This window comes from Erpetoichthys calabaricus, chromosome 3, assembly GCF_900747795.2.
Source record: "Erpetoichthys calabaricus chromosome 3, fErpCal1.3, whole genome shotgun sequence".
Lineage (NCBI taxonomy): Eukaryota > Metazoa > Chordata > Cladistia > Polypteriformes > Polypteridae > Erpetoichthys > Erpetoichthys calabaricus.
In genome coordinates, this window is record NC_041396.2 from 192,259,051 (window position 1) to 192,281,550 (window position 22,500).

Consider the following 22,500-nt stretch of genomic DNA (forward strand, 5'->3'; position numbering starts at 1 on the left):
CATTCAAAGTTTCAAATCTTTCCACTTGGTTGACACCCTGTGCAGCAAGGTACATAATCATGTTTGGGCTGTAGCCAATTTTCTGCTGTATTGCCACTAATGATGAATGGACCACTATGTACATATACTAATAAAAAAGTTAAAAATAAAAACATTAAAAACATATGGATAGATTCATTTTCCTGTTCAAAAAATGCCACTATGAAAATTCCCATTGTGGGGAATTTACAACTCTTTAAATGTATAGTTTTTTCATGTAATACATAACATACAATGAAACGACAATTGAACTTAAACTTCAAGTACAAGCATATCTTTCCAAACATAATATCCTGAGATTAGACAGTGTTCCCCACTGCTGGACAAGAAGTATACTTATACTTTATTATCACTTTCTACTTTAGCTCAAAACATCTGTCAGCACTATTTACTATTGTGATCAGTGAAAGGAGTTTTAGTGCAGCTTCAGGAGCTAAAGGCAAGAAAAGAAGAAGATTGATCTGTGTCAAAGCTGGAGTGTATTATTTAAAAACAACTCCCCTAATTTGAAAGCTTAGTTAAGCAGATATTTATTTCAGTTGCCAAAAATGAGTTATTCTGCTGTTTTTGTAATGAAGCTACAATTTGTAAAAAGAATGTGATCTATTACTGACTAAATATTAAAGAAAATGCGCATGGGTTGTTATTAATTTTGTTAATTATCATTAAAGGTAATACATGTATTCTTTCTTAAAAAACATTTGTTTCATTTACTGTGGCCTATTATAAATTGTGTTGCTCTTATATATTTGTTTTTGCAAATGGAGCATCATCCTTTTCTTTAAAAAAAAAAAAAAGTGCTTTTTCAGTAAGAGTTTTGTTTTTGGCCACGTTCGTACTGTATACCCCCTATTTTTATGTGAAAATTAAATGTGTTATCTTCGTTTTTTGTCCTTGTAGTGCTTCGTTTTTTTTATTCTTTAATTATATTTAATCTACTATGCTTTTCAACTGGAACAAAAGAACACATTTGACAAAAAAATGCATTAGGGTGTCAATTTTAGTCTTATTTTTATATTCTTTGAAAATTATACCTCACTGAAAGTCATGTTTAATTTTAGGCCTGGCAGCATAACATACTATATAGGTAGGAATGATTAACTAGTAAACCGTTCATGTATTCTGAACCTTCAGTGAAGAAGTACAGTCTACAACAGGCTAGTGGAAAGATTGTGCAGATAAGTGCCAATCACTCTTTAGTTTCATTCTAACTTCATGAATCAAATATTTTTAAAATAAATTGATTACTCTTTAATGCTTACTACATTTAGAATCTATAATGGCATCTGGACCACATTTTGGTTTTGGAAAGGACACAATGGATGAAGAGGAGGAGAAAGAAAAATTTTTTGCTAACCTTGAAAAAGGCGCATCTTCCACAATTGATTATTCAAGATTAAATAAAGAACTTGACTCAACCAACTCAACAGTCATAGGAACACTAAGGTAACTTTTTCCTTTAAGGGTTTTTGTAAGATAGCGTTTTCACATTTTTTGAATAGTTTGCCTAATTTCCTTAATTGCTATATACAGTAAATCAGACAACACTACAGTTTTTTTGTTTTTAGGAAGGTGATCTTTTGTTGTCATGTAAACCTGAATTTTCCATTTTTAGCAAAACTGAATATTTCCTGTGTGTTTCATATGTGTATGTTCAGAACGTTGTATCACCCGTGATGATCTATAAAACTGTACTTTACTGAGTCAATTGAATTCTGGGACTAAGTGCTGTAAACAGATGAGGAACTGCCGAGTGATGGCAAGATGAAAGTGTAACATTCAAAATAAGCTCCAGGTGACTGAAAACATAACCGGGCAGTTTCATGAATTAGGCAAGCATCAGAAAGTCTGGAAATGCCCAACTCAACAGTCTTCAGTAACTTTATCAACAATGCTATGTGTGGAATTATTTCACAATTGTACTGAAACCTCTTGTCTTCTATGTGTATAAGACAGTTCCTTTTACTTTTAGGTGGTCTGAGGTAGTTTGTTAGGCACCACGAAAATAAAAAGAGCGAGCTGCTATCTTAATTAAGGAATTCCATCAGGGAAAAAATGTGAATTATTATATTTGTTGGGTCAGTCACCAAATCTAAATTCCTTTTAGCTTACATTTTATTACTTTAAAAGAAACTACTACTGGCTTTCCTTTTTGTATAACAGCTTTTAGTATCCGCCAACTCGGCCAACGCACAACATGGTGTAAATGTGTATATAGCATTGAGAATTTTTAGCCTATGTTTGAATATATTCAATTTTCTATCCTTGTGGTCCTCGGGTTATGAACAGGTTCTGTGCCAATGTTTGAAACTTGCTTTTGCATGTAAGAACTTGAAAGGAAAATTTCTGTTGATGGATATAGCTGCTTTATTATTTAACATGCAGAAAAATGTTTCATAATTATTATTAAAATGACAGTGAATCAATACAAGTGTAGATTAAATTACAAAACATCAATGATTTCAACTAAAATGAATGACATGTATGTGCTGTATGTTGACCTAATGCTTAAATATTCTACAGTTTTTGATAATGATGCAGTACCTCATAGTCATAAGTCATAAATACAGTGGAACCTCGGAACCGAAGTAATTTCCCCCATAGGATTGTATGTAAATATAATTAATCCGTTCCAGATCATACGAACTGTATGTAAATATATATATTTTTTTAGTTTTTAAGCACAAATATAGTTAATTAAAGCATAGAATGCACAGCGTAATAGTAAACTAAAGGTTAAAACATTGAATAACACTTAGTTTTCTCTGTTGTTCAAGGTTTTCTAACACTGCAATAGTTCGTGCTATAGCGCTACCAGCCGCTGGCTAAAAACACTTTTTTTTAATGAGTTTTAAGCACAGGGAAAAAAATGAACATTTGAAAAAAATCCATAATTTAATAAACCACCAAAAAAAGTAACATTGCAACAATGCACGCTACAAACCGATCTCTGTAAACAGAAGTGAAAACAAAATCAAGCCCAGTGCATTCTTTAACTGCCTTCTCTACCTTATGCGTCCAGCTCTCTCTCTTGAGCTGCTTCTGTGTGTGTCTCTCTCTCTCTCTCGCGCTGCCTGTGTGTGTGTGTGTATGTCTCTCTCTCTCTTTCGCGCTGCTTGTGTGTGTGTGTCTCTCTCTCTCGCGCTGCTTGTGTGTGTGTGTGTGTGTCTCTCTCTCTCTCTCTCTCTCTCTCTCTCTTGCGCTGCTTATGTGTGTGTGTGTCTCTCTCGCCCTGCCTCTGTGTGTGTGTGTGTGTGTGTCTGTCTCTCTCGTGTGTGTGTATGTCGCGCTCTCTCTCTCTCTAGCTCGCTGCACAGGGAGAGACTGAACATGTACAAACCGAAAGGGAAACTGGCTTGTTCGTATACCGAGTGTGTGGTCGTGAACAGATGCATAAGTTTGGCAAACATTTTGGTCGTAAATCGATTTGTACGTGTTCTCAGACGTTCGTGAACCAAGGTTCCACTGTGCCATTTTCTGATTATTAATCTCTCAGCAGAGACTTGCTGCCTTTGCTGAGAGACTGCAAAGAGTGTCACCTCCCAGCAGCTTTACTTGATGGCATGACTGGGACACATACTAAGGACACTTCATATCGCAAGTAGTGACTTCTACCACTCACCTCTAGCTGCTAATCAAACAGTTTACCTGTGACTGAGCTTTGTGATACTGGTTATATTTGCCAATATGTGTGCATGAAGTAAACAATTGTTGAAAATTAGTGACAAAGTCCATATAATGGATTTTGTTTTAACAAAATTTAAATTTCATTATAAGGAGCGTTTTTTTGTTTTTTTTGGAAACCAAAAATGGCCACCAAAGATAATAATGCAATGAAAAAAATGACTTATTGCTGATTCTCAGGAACCCTGTAACAGGCTGTCTCTTTCTTGTTAGGCCAAAAGAAAGTGACAGTCTGTTGCAAAGTTTCCGGCCTCGGGCAGTCTCAGTGAGGTTCGGAGAGAGTGTTTGCGACACATCATACCGGTATAGCCGAATTCCGAGTCAGTGCTCCACCAAGCATCCATGTGGGTAGTTGTGTTGTGTGCAGATACTGTACTGTTAAGAGTTTCATAGTGATTCTCAAAGTACTGTATTATTTGCAATGAACAAAACAAGTGAGAAACTGCATCAGCTTACACTGGAAAAAAAACACTTAATCTAATGTCTCATTTGCATTCTGATTTCATACCTTCATTTCTATTAAAAGAAAAAAAAAAGTTAAATCTAATGTCTCATTTAAAATTTTTTTTTCAGCTTAAGTAGTACTGTTTTTTATACAGGTACTGTCAAGTTTAGGTTACAGAGTTGCACAAGAGACAGGAAGGCAAGTCCAGGTTTTCAAGGAATGTACAGGTATTTTATTACTGCATAGAGAAGACCGGTACAGTCTCAAGATTTCATTCAAAATAGGAGCTGTTGTTTCAGCACTGAAGCACACGAGATCAGAGCCAAGACATGGCAATCTTCCTGCTTTACTTCCCATCTTCAGACACTTTTCCTATTCTTCTCTTTAACATGGGCTGCAGCAATTACAATTATGTTTGCAGCCTCTCCTCTTTAGCTCATCTCCAGCTCCTATCTTGTGCAACTCTTACTTGGAGTTTCTACACAGATGTGTTGTCAAATGCTACATTCTATATGGACTTGATCAGTTGGTGAATTAAAGAATAATAACAGTATAGATACTATTTCTCTAGCTTGATCCCTACTCAAAACAATGCAGTTGTCCATAGGTTGTCTAGAGTGGAAAGAAACAATTTGTATATTATTTGTGAATGAGCAAACAGTGAATTCATTTAATATAGACATACTGTAATAATGTATCTTCATTTCCAGAAATAATGAAGAGAAGATGGCAGAGGTTACTACTGATAAGTCTTCAAATCTGAAACCTACAGTAACAAATGGTAAGTAGGAGGTTTTTAATCTATTGTGCCTGTAACCTTTCTTTCTTAAGAGTTACCTTTGCAAAAGTGGTTCTTAAGGGGGATGCTAAGCAATAAGCTGTTGAAAATGTTACTCGTTTGATTGTGTTTATCTATTAATTTGTTTAAACATCCACTAATCTGGGGATACTATGATCTATTCCAAATCTAAGCCTGGGAATTGGTATTCTAGGGCAATCACTTGGGGTTGGACGACTTGTATAGTGCAGTCAAACTTGGCTCAAAGAAGCTGTCATGGAACCTTTATTTGAGCTCTTGAACTACAAGAGAAAGAGTTGATGTTGCTAGGTTAAGTGTGGTGTGACAGATCCAGTACTAGTCCTTTGCAATATAAACCTTGAGATGAGAAGGACCTGTGGAAGTAGTCAGGGCTTGTGCTGAGTGTTTACAAAATAGTGACTAGATACTGTTGAACTCCTCGCTCTTTACAGCTTTGGCTCTGGAACCAGCCCTCCCAGTCTTCTCTCGCTCTTTCTATCCCTCTCCTGTTCTGAGGTCACCCAATAATGGACGCCACAAATGGGGTTGGAAGTACTTCTAAAGCCTGGTTGCATGCCATGTTGTTGTAATATGTACTCGGGGATATCAGAGAGAGTCACCTTTATGTTACTGTAGAGGAGAAACATTGACTGTTATTTGCTTGCTTCCATCCTTTTCTCACGCACGGTCACATGTTTTGGGTACTGACCAAAAGAATAAGATTGTGGCTCAGAGAGGTTAGAATGGGGTTCATGTGCAGTATTGTTATGGTCAGCCTTTGTCATATCTGACACATTTAAGACTTTGAGTACAGCTGCTACTATCCCAGATGTCTGAAGCATTATCTGACTTGGTTGCCTTGGGAACCATTAGGAGACTGTTGCTTGGGATAAAGTAACCTAATCTGTCAGGACTGGCACTTTGCCACCAAAGCCTTTACCAGTATGAGGAGAAAGAAAATAATTTACGATAACTTAATTTACATAATCTTACCATGCTCCCATAAATCCTTTTGCCTAATGTGACATTCCTAGCAACTCTCTCCAACTAGTTTGTGATAGGGCAGTCAGATCAAACATTGGTATTTGCATATTATTTGAATTTATTTAAAAAAGTTCTTCTTAAGGTGGTCGGTGCCTGTTGTGGTGGCAATCCCCGCACCCACTGGTGGACACCAGTGATGAGGGATGCCGTCAAGCTGAAGGAGGAGTCCTACAGGACCCTTTTGTCCTGTGGGACTCCGGAGGCAGCTAATAGGTACCGGCAGGCCAAACGGAATGCGGCTTCGGTGGTTGCTGAGGCTAAAACTAGGGTGTGGGAGGAGTTTCAGGAGGCTATGGAGAACGGCTTTGAGGAGATTCTGGTCCACCATCTGGCGTCTCAGGAGGGGGAAGCGGTGCAGTGTCAACAGTGTCACCCCAGTCCCAAAGGTATCACGTCCTAGTGAGCTGAACGACTTCCGACCTGTCGCTCTGACGTCACATGTGATGAAGACCATGGAGCGGCTGCTGCTTCACCACCTGAGGCCACAGGTACACCACGCCCTCGACCCTCTGTAGTTCGCATACCAGGAGAAGGTGGGAGCGGAGGATGCCATCATCTATATGCTACACCGATCAGTTTCCCAATTGGACAGAGGCAGTGGTGCTGTAAGAATTATGTTTCTAGACTTCTCTAGCGCCTTCAACACCATCCAACCTCTGCTCCTTAGGAACAAGCTGACGGAAATGGGAGTAGATTCATACCTAGTGGCATGGATCGTGGACTATCTTACAAACAGATCTCAGTATGTGTCTGACATTGTGGTCAGCAACACAGGAGCGCCGCAGGGGACTGTACTTTCTCCGGTCCTGATCAGCCTATATACATCGGACTTCCAATATAACTCGGAGTCCTGCCACGTGCAAAAGTTCGCTGATGACACTGCTATCGTGGGCTGCATCAGGAGTGGGCAGGAGGAGAAGTATAGGAACCTCATCAAGGACTTTGTTAAATGGTGCGACTCAGACCACCTACACCTGAACACCAGCAAAACCAAGGAGCTGGTGATGGATTTTAGGAGGCCCAGGCCCCTCCTGGACCCCGTGATCATCAGAGGTGACTGTGTGCAGAGGGTACAGACCTATAAATACCTGGGAGTGCAGCTGGATGATAAATTGGACTGGACTGCCAATACTGATGCTCTGTGCAAGAGAGGACAGAGCCGGCTGTACTTCCTTAGAAGACTGGCGTCCTTCAACATCTGCAATAAGATGATGCAGATGTTCTATCAGACGGTTGTGACGAGTGCCCTCTTCTACGCAGTGGTGTGCTGGGGAGGCAGCATTAAGAAGAAGGATGCCTCACGCCTGGACAAACTGGTGAGGAAGGCAAGCTCTGTTAGGCATGAAGCTGGACAGTTTGACATCCGTGGCAGCGCAACGGGCGCTCAGCAGGCTCCTATCAATTATGGACAATCCACTGCATCCACTAAACCATGTCATCTCCAGACAGAGGAGCAGCTTCAGCAACAGACTGCTGTCACTGTCCTGCTCCACTGACAGACTGAGGAGATCGTTCCTTCCCCAAACTATGCAACTCTTCAATTCCACCCGGGGGGTGGGGTGGGGGAGGTAAAACGTTAACATTATTCAAAGTTATTGTTTGTTTTTACCTGCATTTTTATTACTCTTTAATTTAATATTGTTTTTTTTTTTTTCGTATCAGTATGCTGCTGCTGGAGTATGTGAATTTCCCCTTGGGATTAATAAAGTATCTATCTATCTATCTATGGTGGGGATGGTGCTCTGCTGACCTCGACTCGGGATGTTGTGGGTCATTGTGGGGAGTACTTCGAAGACCTCCACAATCCCACTAACATGCCTTTCAATGAGGAAGCAGAGCCTGGAGACTCGGAGGTGGGCTCTCCCATCTCTGGGACTGAGGTCACTGAGGTAGTCAAAAAACTCCTTGTTGGCAGGACCCCAGGGGTGGATGAGATATGGCCGGAGTTCCTCAATGCTCTGGATATTGTAGGACTGTCTTTGTTGACACACTTCTGCAACATCGCATGGACATCGGGGACAGTGCCTCTGGATTGGTAGACCAGGGAGGTGGTCTCCCTCTTTAAGAAGGAGGATCGGAGGGTATGTTCCAACTACAGAGTAATCACACTCCTCAGCTTCCCTGGAAAAGTGTATTTGGGGGTCCTGGAGAGGAGGGTCCATCAGATAGTCGAACCTCGGATTCAGGACGAACAGTGTGGTTTTTGTTCTAGTCGCGGAACAGTGGACCAGCTCTACACCCTTGGCAGGGTCCTGGAGGGTGCATGGGAGTTTGCCCAACCAGTCTACATGTGTTTTGTGTACATGGAAAAGGTGCTCGACTGTGTCCCTCGGGGAATACTGTAGGGAGTGCTCTGGGAGTATGGGGTACCGAACTCCCTGATAAGGGCTGTTTGGTCCCTGTACAACCGGTGTCAGAGCTTGGTCTGCATTGCCGGTAGTAAGTCAAACCTGTTTCCGGTGAGAGTAGGATTCCGCCAGGGCTGCCCTTTGTCTCCGATTCTATTCATAACGTTTATGGACAGAATTTCTAGGCGCAGCCAGGGCATTGAGGGGGTCTGGTTTGGTGGGCTCAGGATTGGTCACTGCTTTTTGCAGATGATGATGTCCTGTTTGCTTCATCAGGCCGTGATCTTCAGCTCTCACTCGATCTGTTCGCAGCCGAGTGTGAAGCGGCTGGGATGGGAATCAGCACCTCCAAATCTGAGACCATGGTCCTCAGCCGGAAAAGGGTGGAGCACCCTCTCAGGGTTGGGAGTGAGATCCTGCTTAAAGTGGAGGGGTTCACGTATCTCGGGGTCTTGTTCACGAGTGTGGGAAGAATGGGAGCGGGAGATCGACAGGCGGATCGCTGCGGTGTCCGCAGTGATGTGGGCTCTGCATCGGTCTGTCGTGGTGAAAAAGGAGCTGAGCTGAAAGGCAAAGCTCTCAATTTACCGGTCGATCTATGTTCCTACCCTCACCTATGGTCATGAGCTGTGGGTAGTGACCGAAAGAATGAGATTGCAAATACAAGAGGCTGAAATGATTTTCTTCCGCAGTGTGTCCGGGCTTTCCCTTAAATATAGGGTGAGAAGCTCGGTCATCCGGGAGGAGCTCAGAGTAGAGCCACTGCTCCTCCGCGTCGATAGGAGTCAGATGAGGTGGCTCGGGCATCTGATCAGGATGCCTCCTGGACGCCTCCCTGGTGAGGTGTTCCAGGCACGTCTAACTGGGAGGAGGCCCCGGGGAAGACCCAGGACATGCTGGAGGGACTATGTCTCTTGGCTGGCATGGGAACGCCTCGGGATTCCCCCGGAAGAGCTAGTAGAAGTGGCCAGGGAGAGGGAAGTCTGGGCATCTCTGCTCAATCTGCTGCCCCCGCGACCCGATCTCGGATAAGTGGAAGAGGATGGATGGATGGATGGAAAGTTCTTCGTAAGCAAAAGCTGACATTTGATCATCAAAGAACTGTTGTTTGCTTTACCTGCTGTAATTTTGACATCATGTATTTTACTTATGGTAACTGTTTTTACATTGCACTTCTACAATCATCATTTTAGTAATTTGATGAATGGTTAGCTTGTTAACTTCATTACTAAAACTTCCAGTCTGATCCCTTCACAACGTATTGTTTTTTTTCTCTTTTCCTCCCTAACTGCTCAGCACTTTGATCTACAAGTGTGCTCAGAGCAATTTTTCTAAAAGCTTCTTCTTTTTCCTAAAAGTATTGTTTTGCATCTGTTTCTGGTCCATTCACTATTAAACCTGAAATCCCTGACTGTTGTTTAATGTTAAGAGCTAGTAGAAAATAACTGACATAATTTTGATTTTCCTTTTATTACATTGCTTCGTTAGCAAACACAGTGTGTCTCACAATTAACCTGTATGTCTTGTATGGTGCCGGATTCACAAATATTGCTTAAATCAATGAGGTCTAATTAAAATATTTAGGCCACTTTTAGTTAAAATATTTCTGCATCTCTAAAAGGAAAAAAAAGCAGACAAATTGTGCGGACCCTGATTTGATACTGTGACAATCCATGTTTTCTGGGCAAGTCCATCTGTGCTGACTGGCATTTTATTCTGGATACTGTGATACCTTGCCACCTCCAAAATAATAAAATAAATCTGCCTTTGTTCAGATGGCCTCTTACCTTGCTTTTTTCACTTTATTCACTATTGTCACACTGTTAATGTCTGACTAACTAACTTGTATTCCTCTGGAATATTCAGACTTATTCATTTGGCAGCCCTAGTCTGTGACTTACTCCAATAAAATCAAACTGGATTGATTTTGTTTTTAGTCACTGCAGAGGGATTCTGTATGAATGAGAGCTAACAACCAGTGAATGAATGCTCATCCAGAAGTATAGTGCATTTAATGTAACAACATGGAATAAGCAACACAGGTGTTTTGGACCTCAAAAACTCATCTCTCTGAAGTCTTGTGCTTTACATACCAGGACAGAATGCTAAAAAAAAAAACTAGCATAGATTGCAGCTGGACTTACTTTTGCTATTAACCCTTTGTACAGGGTGGGCTCCAGGATGTACCATGATATTGATTATGACAATAAGGAGCGAGCATGATAATGCCGAAAGGCTAGCACTCTGTCAGACAACATTTTTCAGTCATTTACACTTACATGGTCATGCAGTGAGTTCAGCAACGGCACTAGGCAAATCTCGCATACCCTATGATTAGAAGTCATATAATGTGACATAAACTTAACATGTCCTTCTCTAAAACTCATTTCAGGGAGATCATTGCTTAAGGAGACTACCAAGAGTTGTATAGCATTGCTTACATAACTCTGCTATATGAGGCTGCCGTATAAGCAGTCTTTTATACTGCTATTGGAGAAAATAGGCACATGATAATTACCTTAAACAGTTGTAAAAATATAAACACTCTTAAATAATACATTACTGTGGAAGTTTTCTTTAAAAGACTGCTAGAAATCAGCCCAATACTGCAGTTCACTATAATAATCCTGAAATCCATCCATCCATCCATTTTCCAACCCGCTGAATCCGAACACAGGGTCACGGGGGTCTGCTGGAGCCAATCCCAGCCAACACAGGGCACAAGGCAGGAAACAATCCTGGGCAGGGTGCCAACCCACCGCAGGACACACACAAACACACCCACACACCAAGCACACACTAGGGCCAATTTAAAATCGCCAATCCACCTAACCTGCATGTCTTTGGACAGTGGGAGGAAACCGGAGCGCCCGGAGGAAACCCACGCAGACACGGGGAGAACATGCAAACTCCACGCAGGGAGGACCCAGGAATCGAACCCAGGTCCCCAGATCTCCCAACTGCGAGGCAGCAGCGCTACCCACTGCGCCACCGTGCCGCCCATAATCCTGAAATGTAAAAGTAAAAGATGACAGTGAAAATGACTAATTTAGTTGAAACGTTACACTTTACATGATAATCAGAACACAAATTGGCAGAAATAGCAGATCATAAACAGAATGATTTTAAAAAATGAGATACAATTCATTATCGTCAACCAGAAACTGTTTTAGCTATAAATATATAAACAAAATAAATTATAACAAATGTATAATCTTTTCTAAATTGGTATGAAGTTTCATCAGAGCAGTAGGGTGAGCAGAACAGAATGTCCTTTGCAAAGTGACAAATTAGAAGTAATGTCTCCAGAAATAATATCATTCCTTTCCTTATTATTTCCCTTTTCTTTGTACATCAAAATGTAGCGGTAAATATTTTAAATATGTGTTAAGTAATTAAGTAAAAATTTTATTATAGAGCGCCTACTGCAGACAAACATCACATAGAATATCAAAACATAAAACAGAGTAAAATGAAATATCAAAAAACAAAATACAAACAATAAATACAAATAATAAATAATAAAAACAGTGCAGTAGATTCTGCTAATCTTAACAACAACGGAGGACAGTTCCATAACCTTGGATCAATTACCTGAAATGTGCAATTCCCACATGTCTTTAATCTGGTACAAGGAACCAGAAGGAGATCTAATTGAGCAGATCTCAGAGCATAGTCTAAGGTGTAATGTTGAAGGAATTTCATATTTTGGGGAACTTGACCATGCAGAGTTCTGTAAGTAAGAACCAGAATTTTGAACTGGCCCCTAAATTCCACTGGGATCCAATATAGAATGTGTAAAATTGGGGAAATGTGGGTCCATTTGTGTGAATGTGTTAAAAGCCTGGCAGCTGTTATGTTGAAGGAATTTCATAATATATTGGGGAGCTTGACCCTGCAAAGTTCTGTAAGTAAGAACCAGAAATTTGAACTGACCCCTAAATTCCAATGTAGAATGTGTAAAATTGAGGAAATATGGGTCCATTTGTGTGAATGTGTTAAAAGCTTGGCAGCTGTATTTTAGACAGTCTGAAGACGAGACAAACCGGCTTTACTTAGACAGGTAAAGAGGGAATAGCAATAATCTAGATGTGACAGTGCGGGTTCTGCTCCGTGCTCCCATCTGGCTTCTGGGGAGCTCTCGAACCCAACACTGTAGGTAATGCAACGGGGATGAGCTAGACAGTGAAGACATCAACAACGAAGCAAGGGGATGGTGCAAAATGTGCAAAGTGCTTTTATTTAAAAACAGTCAAAACAAACTGTTCAAATAAATAGTGCAGTGCATAAAGTTCAATAAATAAATAATCTGTTAAAAACAAGTGTAAAATGTGGAGGTTAAAATCCAATAAATAAATCCAATTAAAAACGGGGTTAAAACAATGGCTGGAAGCAGTCCTTTTAAAAACAAACCCCGGTGCCTTCTTTTTACTGGCGGCTCCCCTGCTTCTCCCTTCCAGGCTATGCACCAGGGGAGTCACCCTACCTGCAGCTCACTTCTGCCTTCTGCTGGTCTGTTCGCCTTTCCGATCCCTGGCTCCAGTGGGCTCCACCAGACCATGACTTGGGCTCCCCAGCGACCAGGGCGCTCACGCTGGGGCTTTCACTTCCCAAGTCCCAGACTCCTGCAGCCATATGCGGCAAGCCATCCTTCTTCCGGTCACTACCGTTCCGCACTAACGCTCAGCAGGAGCAACCACTACCGACTGCGTCTGGGTGCTGGCCAAACACCCCGCTAGGACTCACTGCCCAACTGCCTTTTGCTCTCAACAGCGAGTGTGCCTTCGCTCGCTCACACACCGGCTTTCTCCTTCCTGCTTCCTGTAGTCTTCTCCATTCACTTTTTCTTTTCCTATATCTCTCCCTCCGCACTCATGCTCCTACTATATATAATGGGGACGTGGTTCAGGTGTGGTGATTAGCAGTTCCTGGCATCAATTACGGATGCGAACGATTCCTCACCTGTGCACATAAGCGAGGACTGCCCGCATCGTGAAGCACTCGGGAACCACTCCGGCCACACTACCATGACCCCTCTTTAAGCTGCAAGTGCGGCGATCATCTATTTAAAAACTGTCCCTTCATCTGAGCCATGGACCTGCTATACCACACTAGACCGGATGAGATGAAAGCATGGATAAGCATTTCCATCTCGGCACTGGTAACAGTGGATCTCAACTTGGCTAAATTTCATAAATGAAAAAAACAACGACTGAGTCACCTGACATATGCATTGAAACTCAAAGATCAGTCATATATGACACCTAAATTACATAGGTATGCATAAGAAAAAGTGCTTATGCATTTGCTGGGTATTTAACTAAGTTGGCAAGTAGCCACTTATTAACCTCCTTCAGACAATTGACGAAAGAGGACAACTTTTGTATTTCTTTCAGCTTCAAAGGACAATAAAGCTGAATATTGTCAGCATAAAAATGGTAGGAAATACCATTAAAAGAGTTGATAATTTGAGTTAGAGGAAGAATATACAGTGTAAGCAAGTTAGGTCTGAGGACAGATCCTTGGGACAACCCACAAGTCAAAGAAGCAGAAGTATACTTACCCACAGAGATCGAGAAACTCCTATCAGATAAATACTGTATGAGGGAAACCAAGTTCAGGCTGAACCATTGATACCCACACAGTTATTTACCTTTGCTAAGAAGATCTTATGATCAACCATGTCAAAGACATGGACTAACAAAGAACAGTCGCCTGCATCTGCAGCCGTTAATAAATCGTTTTTTCTATGGAGTGGTGCTATTGAAAGCAAGACTGGAAGGGATCCAACAGTTTGTTTCTCAAGAAAAACAACCAGCTGTTGCTCAACAAACTTTTCTAAAATTTTTGAGAGAAGTGGGAGTTTAGAAATACGCTGTTCAATTGAGTAAAACCAGTGAGATAGTTGAACCACTAGACTTTTACAAGTAAATAAATAATTTAGTAATTTTAACTTGTGTTACGCTTTAATAATAATAATGCATTTTATTTATATAGTACATTTCCCATGTTTGGGAATTGCAGGACAAAAAAAGAAGAAAAGGGTACTACTTACCCAGGCAGCTGACACTAGTTTCTTACCTCTTGTTGCACAAACTAGGTTTTAATATCATGGGCACAATTTGGCAGTTTGTGAACTAGTAGTCAGCTTTTTTCAGAAATTTTGTGAGTTATGCAGAAAATCTCATGTTCTTAATCATTCCATTTTCAGTTTGAAAAGCAATAATCAATTCACAAAGATCACTGAGCATTTTGGTAATTGAGGAGTAAGGAAAGTGTATTTCTTGTATTATGTTTAAAGTAATAATACAGTAATAGGACACTTTAGCTTTGCATAGAATCTTAGTAATCATTTTTGCATCTATAGGTATACACTATAGTAGAAAACTGCTTTATGCAACAGAATTAGAAATATAAATTATACATGTAATATTGGTATTTATCTGCTTTCCCTTAGACTTTCCTAATCACAGAGAAGATTTCAAAGAGGGTAACTCTCATTCTGAGGAAGCAAGCAGCCCCAGCAAAGAGAAAACGTGTGAGGAAGATAAGAATTCCCTCAATCCGGTAAAACAAAATGTTGAACTGCTTAATGAACTTTTTATGGCTACATCATGCCTCGCCAATGCAAACTTAATCTACATTATTAGAGGTCTTCTTTTTATTTGTGAAGGTTTTTACACTAAAAAGAAGAAAATCAAAAATAAATAATATTTTGACTTAATTCTTTGTTGTGTGTTCATCCATCCCTTTTAACTTACTTATGTAGTACATCATCATCATGTGAATAGGGCATCAGTACATCAGAAAACACACTCACAAATCCTGTACCTCATTCTAAGCCAGTATACTTTTGTCAGTTTACCTAATATACATGTTTTTGGAATGAGGATTGAAAATTTCATGCACATATTTACAGGCTTAACATGCAAACTCTGCATAGACAGTGCCTGCATCTCTGATTTATACCGAGAACTCTGAAAATATGAGTCTATGGTACTGACCTCTGCAACACTATACCACACTATTCTCTGGAGTGTAACATCTACATATGTTTATTTTTGAGAGAAACTAAATAATAAATGTAGAATATAAAGATTTCTAATTATGTATTTGTGGTGGATGTTTGAAGTGAAAAAGACTTGAATGGTTTTGACATGATTCAGTTGTTTACTATGCATATGGCTGTGACCAACTAGCATTTAGTTTTGATCACAATATTGAATAAAGTTGGTTTTGGTTCTTAGTGACACTTTATTCTGGGTGCAAACTGAAAGTCTTACTATACAAATAATATTGAGTTTGCAAGCAGAAAAATATTTGATGTTGACAGGGATTGTTTAACTGTTTGATTCACAGTTACAGTGGGTTTAGAAAGTATTCACTTCACTTCAGATTTTATGTGTCGATATTATGCTAAAATCATTTAAATTATTTTTTTTCTCCACCTCAAAGGACACTCAGTACTTCAGAATGACACAGCAAAACAGGATTTTAGAATTTCTTGCCCATTAAAAAAAAAAACAAAAAACAACAACAAACAAACCTGAAGTATCACATTCACAGAAGTATTCTGACCTTTTGCAAAGACTGTTGAAGTTTAGCTCAGGTGCATCCCATGCTAATGATCATCATGAAGAGGTTTCTTCACCTTTTTCTGAAATCCACCTGACCTGTGGTCATTTCAGTTGTTTGGACATAATTAGGAGAGGCACAGACCTGTCTATATATGGTCCCACAGTTGACAGTTTGTATCATATAAAAAAACTAGCTTTGAGGCTGAATGAATTGCTTGCAGAGCTTAGAGAGGATTGCGTCAAGGCAGGGTTATAGGGAAGGCTACAAAAAATTCCTGGAAAGTTCCTGAGAGCTCATATGATTTCATACTTCTTACATGGAACAACTACAGGTCTTTCTAGAGCTGGCCCTTCAGTCAAACTGAGCAATTGTGAGAGAAGGTCCATAGTAAAAGAACTGACCAAAAATCCTAATGGTCACACAGGCTGAGCTTCGGAGAATCTTTTTGTAGATATGATAAACTTCCAGAAGGACAACCATCTCTGCAACTCTCCAGCAAATGACAGAGTGGCCAGACAGAAGCCTGCTTAGAGTCTACAAAAACGCTCCTAAAAGACTCTCAGATTGTGAGAAACAAAATTATCTGGTCTTATGAAACAAAGATGAGCGGTGCATGGATTCCCCAAACATGATGCTAATCATATATGTAATTCCATTCCAAAATTATAAAGCATGGTGGTGGCAGCATTATGCTGTACAGTAATTTTTCAGCAGCAGGGACTCGGAGACTAGTCAGGGTTGAAGGAAAGCTGAATGGCGCGAAGTACATAAATATCCTTAATGAAAATGTTTACCATAGTGCTCTGGACCTCCGACCAGTTTAGTGACCCTGAGCATAAAACAAAGACAACAAACGAGTGGCTTAGGGACAACTCTGGGAATGCCCTTGAGTTGCTCAGCCAGAGCCTGGACTTATACCCAATCAAATATCTTTGAAGTGACCTGGAAATAGCTGCCCACCAATAGTCTCCATCCCACCTAACAGAACCTGTGGGGTCAGAGAAGAATTTTTTTTTTGTTCTTTATTTCGCCTAATACAATTTCTTGTATTAGGAATTTGTTGGTTTTCGCATATATATATATATATATACTAGCAAAATACCCGTGCTTCGCAGCGGAGAAGTAGTGTGTTAAAGAGGTTATGTAAACATATATATACATATATATATATATATATATATATATATATATATATATATATATATATATATATATATATATATATATACACATATCTACATATACATATATATATATATATACACATATCTACATATACATATATATATATATATATATACACATATACACATCCACACATATCTACATATACATATATATATATATATATACATATACACATCCACATATATATACATATATATATATATATATATATATATACATATACACATCCACATATATATACATATATATATATATATATATATATATACACATATCAACATATATATACACATACATATACACACATACATAAACACACACATATACATATATACATGCATACATAGTGCGTTGTAACACGGGCTGTGATTGTTACATGGGAGGGAGACGACAAATCACAGCTTCCCGCTTTCTAATCGGCCCTGTGATTGGTGCTTTGACGGATGCCCAGATCCCACAGTATGTCCCCTTAGGAGAGGCGTTAGGCAAGTGTAATTGATTAGCGGTGCTGCAAGTTTAGCTTTACACCTGTTTTTAAGGCTTATTGACTGAAAGGGGCTTTCATAAAAAAACTTAGGGCTTTGCTACAGGATACACCCTCCACAAGTTAAGGAAGTAAAAATAAAGGTATATATTTCTGTTTTATTTAAAGCTTTTAAGTTTGTATGCGGGCAGTATGGTGGTGCAGTGAAAGGTGCCAGTTAGGAGACCCGGGTTCGCTTCACTGCGTGGAGTTTGAATGTTCTCCCCGTGTCTGTCTGGGTTTCCTCCGGGTACTCCAGTTTCCTCCCACAGTCCAAAGACATGCAGGTTAGGTGCATTGGCGATTCTAAATTGTCCCTGGTGTGTGGGTGTGTGCGCCCTGCGGTGGGCTGGCACCTTGCCCGGGGTTTGTTTCCTGCCTTGTGCCCTGTGTTGGCAGGGATTGGCTCATGTATTTAGGATATAGCTGGTTGGATAATGGATGGATGGACATTTGTATGCATAGCCCCATTTGCCCGTTTTCGTTTTTTTTCATTCTTCAGTAATATTTCAGCAAACCCGGAGCTTGTCAGTTCAAATCCTGGTACTGACACCACTGTGTGACCCTGAGGAAGTCACTTCACCTGCCTGTGCTGCAAAAAACCAAAGTAATGTAACAAATTGTACCTTAGATGTTGCAAGTTGCTGGAGTAAAGGCATAAGTCAAATAGATAAATATGTATTATACACATAGGAACTATTCATTTATTTTCAGTTAAGTCATCTGCAGCAAACCTTTATAAATGAGGGTTTCTCCTTTTTAGATAGTGCAAACTGTTTCTTCTTCATTGAGGTTTTCTCTTGGAGAGCTTTTTTCATTTCATTGAAAATTAAAGCAGCAGCTGCCAAAATATGTAGCTTTCTTATTAATTTTTCAACATTGTGTAAAATAACTATAAAGTAACATAAAAGGTTTAAATACTCGTTATCCTTTTATACTAAAATATTACTAAAGAGATACAAAAAAAGTAAAATGCATATGTTGTTTTTCTTTAAGGAGATTAAATGTTACTGAAGAAAAAAAAAAAACCTAAAACAGCCAAATGGGGCTATGCATACGAACTTAAAAGGTTTAAATAAAACAGAAGTATACATACATACATACATTTTCCAACCCGCTGAATCCGAACACAGGGTCACGGGGGTCTCGTTCAAAAGCTGAACCTGTTCTTCAGATTCCTCTTCCAATCCGTCACTTCTGACACCATGTAGTGATCTTGTTAGGTTCGTAGTTTAATCAATACACAGGATTGAAAGATATAATAACTTTTTAATAGACAGACTTTAGAGACATTTACTGTATAAGTTACTAATCGTTCTTTAGTCCACACCCATTCTCCTACTTGCATCGGCATTCACAGGCATTACTAATCATTCTGTAAGTATCCCTTAATAGACCTTACTAATCAAATATCATTAAAAAATCCAACGTGGTTTGTGCCCTTCAGAATGAAAACAGTTAGCATTTACCTTTTTAATAAAAGGCGAGCTTTTAAACCTGAGAAATCACCCCGTAAATGCTCACATTTAATTGCACATGTGTTAATATGTATGCTTACACGGTATTAAAAGACACTCAAAAATTAACATCATTTACGTTTGTTCCCGCGTTTGAGAAAAGGCGAGCTTTTAAGCCTGAGAAATCACCCCGTAAATGCACACGTTTAATTGCACATGTGTTAATATGTATGCTTACACAGTATTAAAAGACACTCAAAAATTAATGTCATTTACCTTCGTTCCCGCGTTTGACTCGTGCTGTAAATCTCTTCCTTGTTTTTAGTTCAAGTGATTACGTAGGAGGCGTGATGACGCGATACGTGACTCCGCCTCCTCCATTAGAGTATATGGACAAAAAACAGGTTCCAGTTATGACCACTACACGTAGAAATTCGAAATGAAACCTGCCTAATTTTTGTAAGTAAGCTGTAAGGAATGAGCCTGCCAAATTTCAGCCTTCTACCTACACGGGAAGTTGGAGAATTAGTGATGAGTGAGTCAGTCAGTGAGTGAGTGAGTCAGTCAGTGAGGGCTTTGCCTTTTATTATTATAGATACATACATATATACATATATATATATACATACATAAATACATATATATATATATACATATATACATATATATACACACACATATATATACATATATATAACATATATATAACATATATATATATACATATATATACACACACATATATATACATATATATAACATATATATATATATACATATATATAACATATATATATATATATATACATACATATACATATATATATACATCTATAATAATAAAAGGCAAAGCCCTCACTGACTGACTCACTCACTCACTGACTGACTCACTCATCACTAATTCTCCAACTTCCCGTGTAGGTGGAAGGCTGAAATTTGGCAGGCTCATTCCTTACAGCTTACTTACAAAAGTTAGGCCGGTTTCATTTCGAAATTCAAAGCGTAATGGTCATAACTGGAACATATTTTTTGTCCATACACTGTAATGGAGGAGGCGGAGTCACGTATCGCGTCATCACGCCTCCTACGTAATCACGTGAACTAAAAACAAGGAAGACATTCACAGCACGAGTCACACGCGGGAACGAAGGTAAATGACGTTAATTTTTGACTGTCTTTTAATACTGTGTAAGCATACATATTAACACGTGCAATTAAACGTGTGCATTTACGGGGTGATTTCTCAGGCTTAAAAGCTCACCTTTTATCAAACGCGGGAAGAAAGGTAACTGACGTTGTTCACTGTCTTTTAATACTGTGTAACCATACATATTAACACATGTCCAATTAAACGTGTGCATTTACGGGGTGATTTCTCAGGCTTAAAAGCTCGCCTTTTACTAAAAAGGTAAATGCAAAACTATTTTCAATCAGTTTATTGAAACGCTCCCGTTAAGGATTGCAATAACATATTCGCGAGATAAAAGAACGAAGTAGGGGGAAATGGAGGAACAGCCGCAAACAGCGAAGAGCAAAAATTAATTAAACAATTGAGAACGGAGCGAGTTAAGCATACAAGCATGTTCATAAGGGAAACAAAGCACGGTGTAAAACGTAACTTTCAATTAAGTTTATAGAAACGCTCCCGCTGCGGATTGCAATAACATATTCGCGAGATAAAAGTTTAATGACAAGACACGAGGTATAAACGAACCACACGCCGTGGCGCAACGTTAGGGGCAACAGTTTCAACCATTCTATGATCTGCTTCTCGCAACTGAAAGACGGCACATGGCGGATGTTAGCCGACTTGCTGACCGCAACGTTAGGGGCTTCAACTATGGCGCTGACACAACATCTCTGTGCCAACACTTTGCAGACTGTACTTAAAAGACACGCCCTCCTCACTGGACAGTTGAAAACACCAATCAAACTAACGATGACATCAAGTATTACCCAATCCAAAGTAGGAAAGGAGGCATCTTCATAAAATGCGTGTGGGATAATTTGCATGAGACGCTGCTTTAAAAAAAAAATGATACAAAACATACGGGATAAATCCCGTCCAGTATTGATTCAAAACGGGACGTGCAATTTCATTCTCAAACCCGGCACAATTCCGTATTTTAAAGGACGGGTGGCAACCCTACAGTGCCAGGTAACCACCCATACAATCAGATTGTGATTCAGACTAGGAATGCAATGAATGTAATTACCCCGATCTACATACAAGGCGAAAGTCTTGCAACATTCAAAGATGATGGTTTGGGATAATTACTACTTATTAAGTACACCATGGAACATAAAAGAGCTTATGAAGCCTTGAACCGAAAAAAGCAAGATCTCAGAGATCGTAAAAAAAAAAAAGGAGGTAATGTCGTTTTACTCGCTGTAGATTTTAGTCAAACATTACCAGTTATTCCACGAGGGAGACCAGCAGATGAACTCAACGCGTGTTTAAAATCCATGCTTCTCCCACGGTCGGTTATATGTCGCGTGTTCTCGGGTAGGTACACCAAGAAATGTATACATTTAAGCATGTAATGGGCAAACAAAAAATGAGGTATACCCGAAGGCACTGCAGTAGTACTCAATGTAACTTTACTTCTTAAATGTTAATGTTTTACTGTTTAGTAATTTATATGCTTCTTATATATTGTTGAAATTCTTTTATCAAAATACCAGTGACAGCGCAATGCACGATAACATGGAGTGAATACACCATACGCATCTGCCCACGGCCGCCCTGGTGTGCGCAGATAGGAGTTGATTCTAAAATAAAATAAACATAAAAAGAGTAATACAATCATCACCCATAAAGCGGATAGCAGACGTGACGTATTATATGTGTACCAGATTTCAAGTCAATAGGTGAAACGGTTTGCAAGCTACAGGTGATTTAAAATCCTGGACAGACCAACGAAAAGCCACGGTAGCAAATTATAGAAGAAGATTTTACTGTTTAATAATTTATATTTATATGAAATGTGCTTCTTATATATTACTTCATATTCTCATATGATAATGATGTTAATGTTGTTTATATTGATTTCTATGTTATTGTAAGTGCATCTATGTGTGTATATGTATGTATGTATGTATGTATGTGTATATATATATATATATATATATATATATATATATATATATATATAAAAAAAATATATGTGTATATGTATATATAATATATCTGTATATGTGTATATGTATATATATATGACAGCAACACTCATAACAATGACAACACAATTACATTGACAATCATGTTACGTTATTTTTAAAATGTTTCCTTTACTTTTTCATAACCTCTTTAACACACTACTTCTCCGCTGCGAAGCGCGGGTATTTTGCTAGTATATATATATATACACATATACATATATATATATATACAT

At 39.2% G+C, this 22,500-nt stretch overlaps 1 protein-coding gene across 2 annotated transcripts in view; it reads left to right on the forward strand.

The window, feature by feature from the left end:
* Positions 1 to 22,500, forward strand: part of cep162 (centrosomal protein 162) — a 160,368-nt gene that overhangs the window by 38,616 nt on the left and 99,252 nt on the right. For both annotated transcript variants that reach the window (XM_051925346.1, XM_051925345.1), the window contains exons 5-7: positions 1,311 to 1,485; positions 4,879 to 4,949; positions 14,817 to 14,926. In XM_051925346.1, the coding sequence (XP_051781306.1) occupies positions 1,311 to 1,485; positions 4,879 to 4,949; positions 14,817 to 14,926 (356 nt within the window). The remainder of the gene's footprint in view (positions 1 to 1,310; positions 1,486 to 4,878; positions 4,950 to 14,816; positions 14,927 to 22,500) is intronic.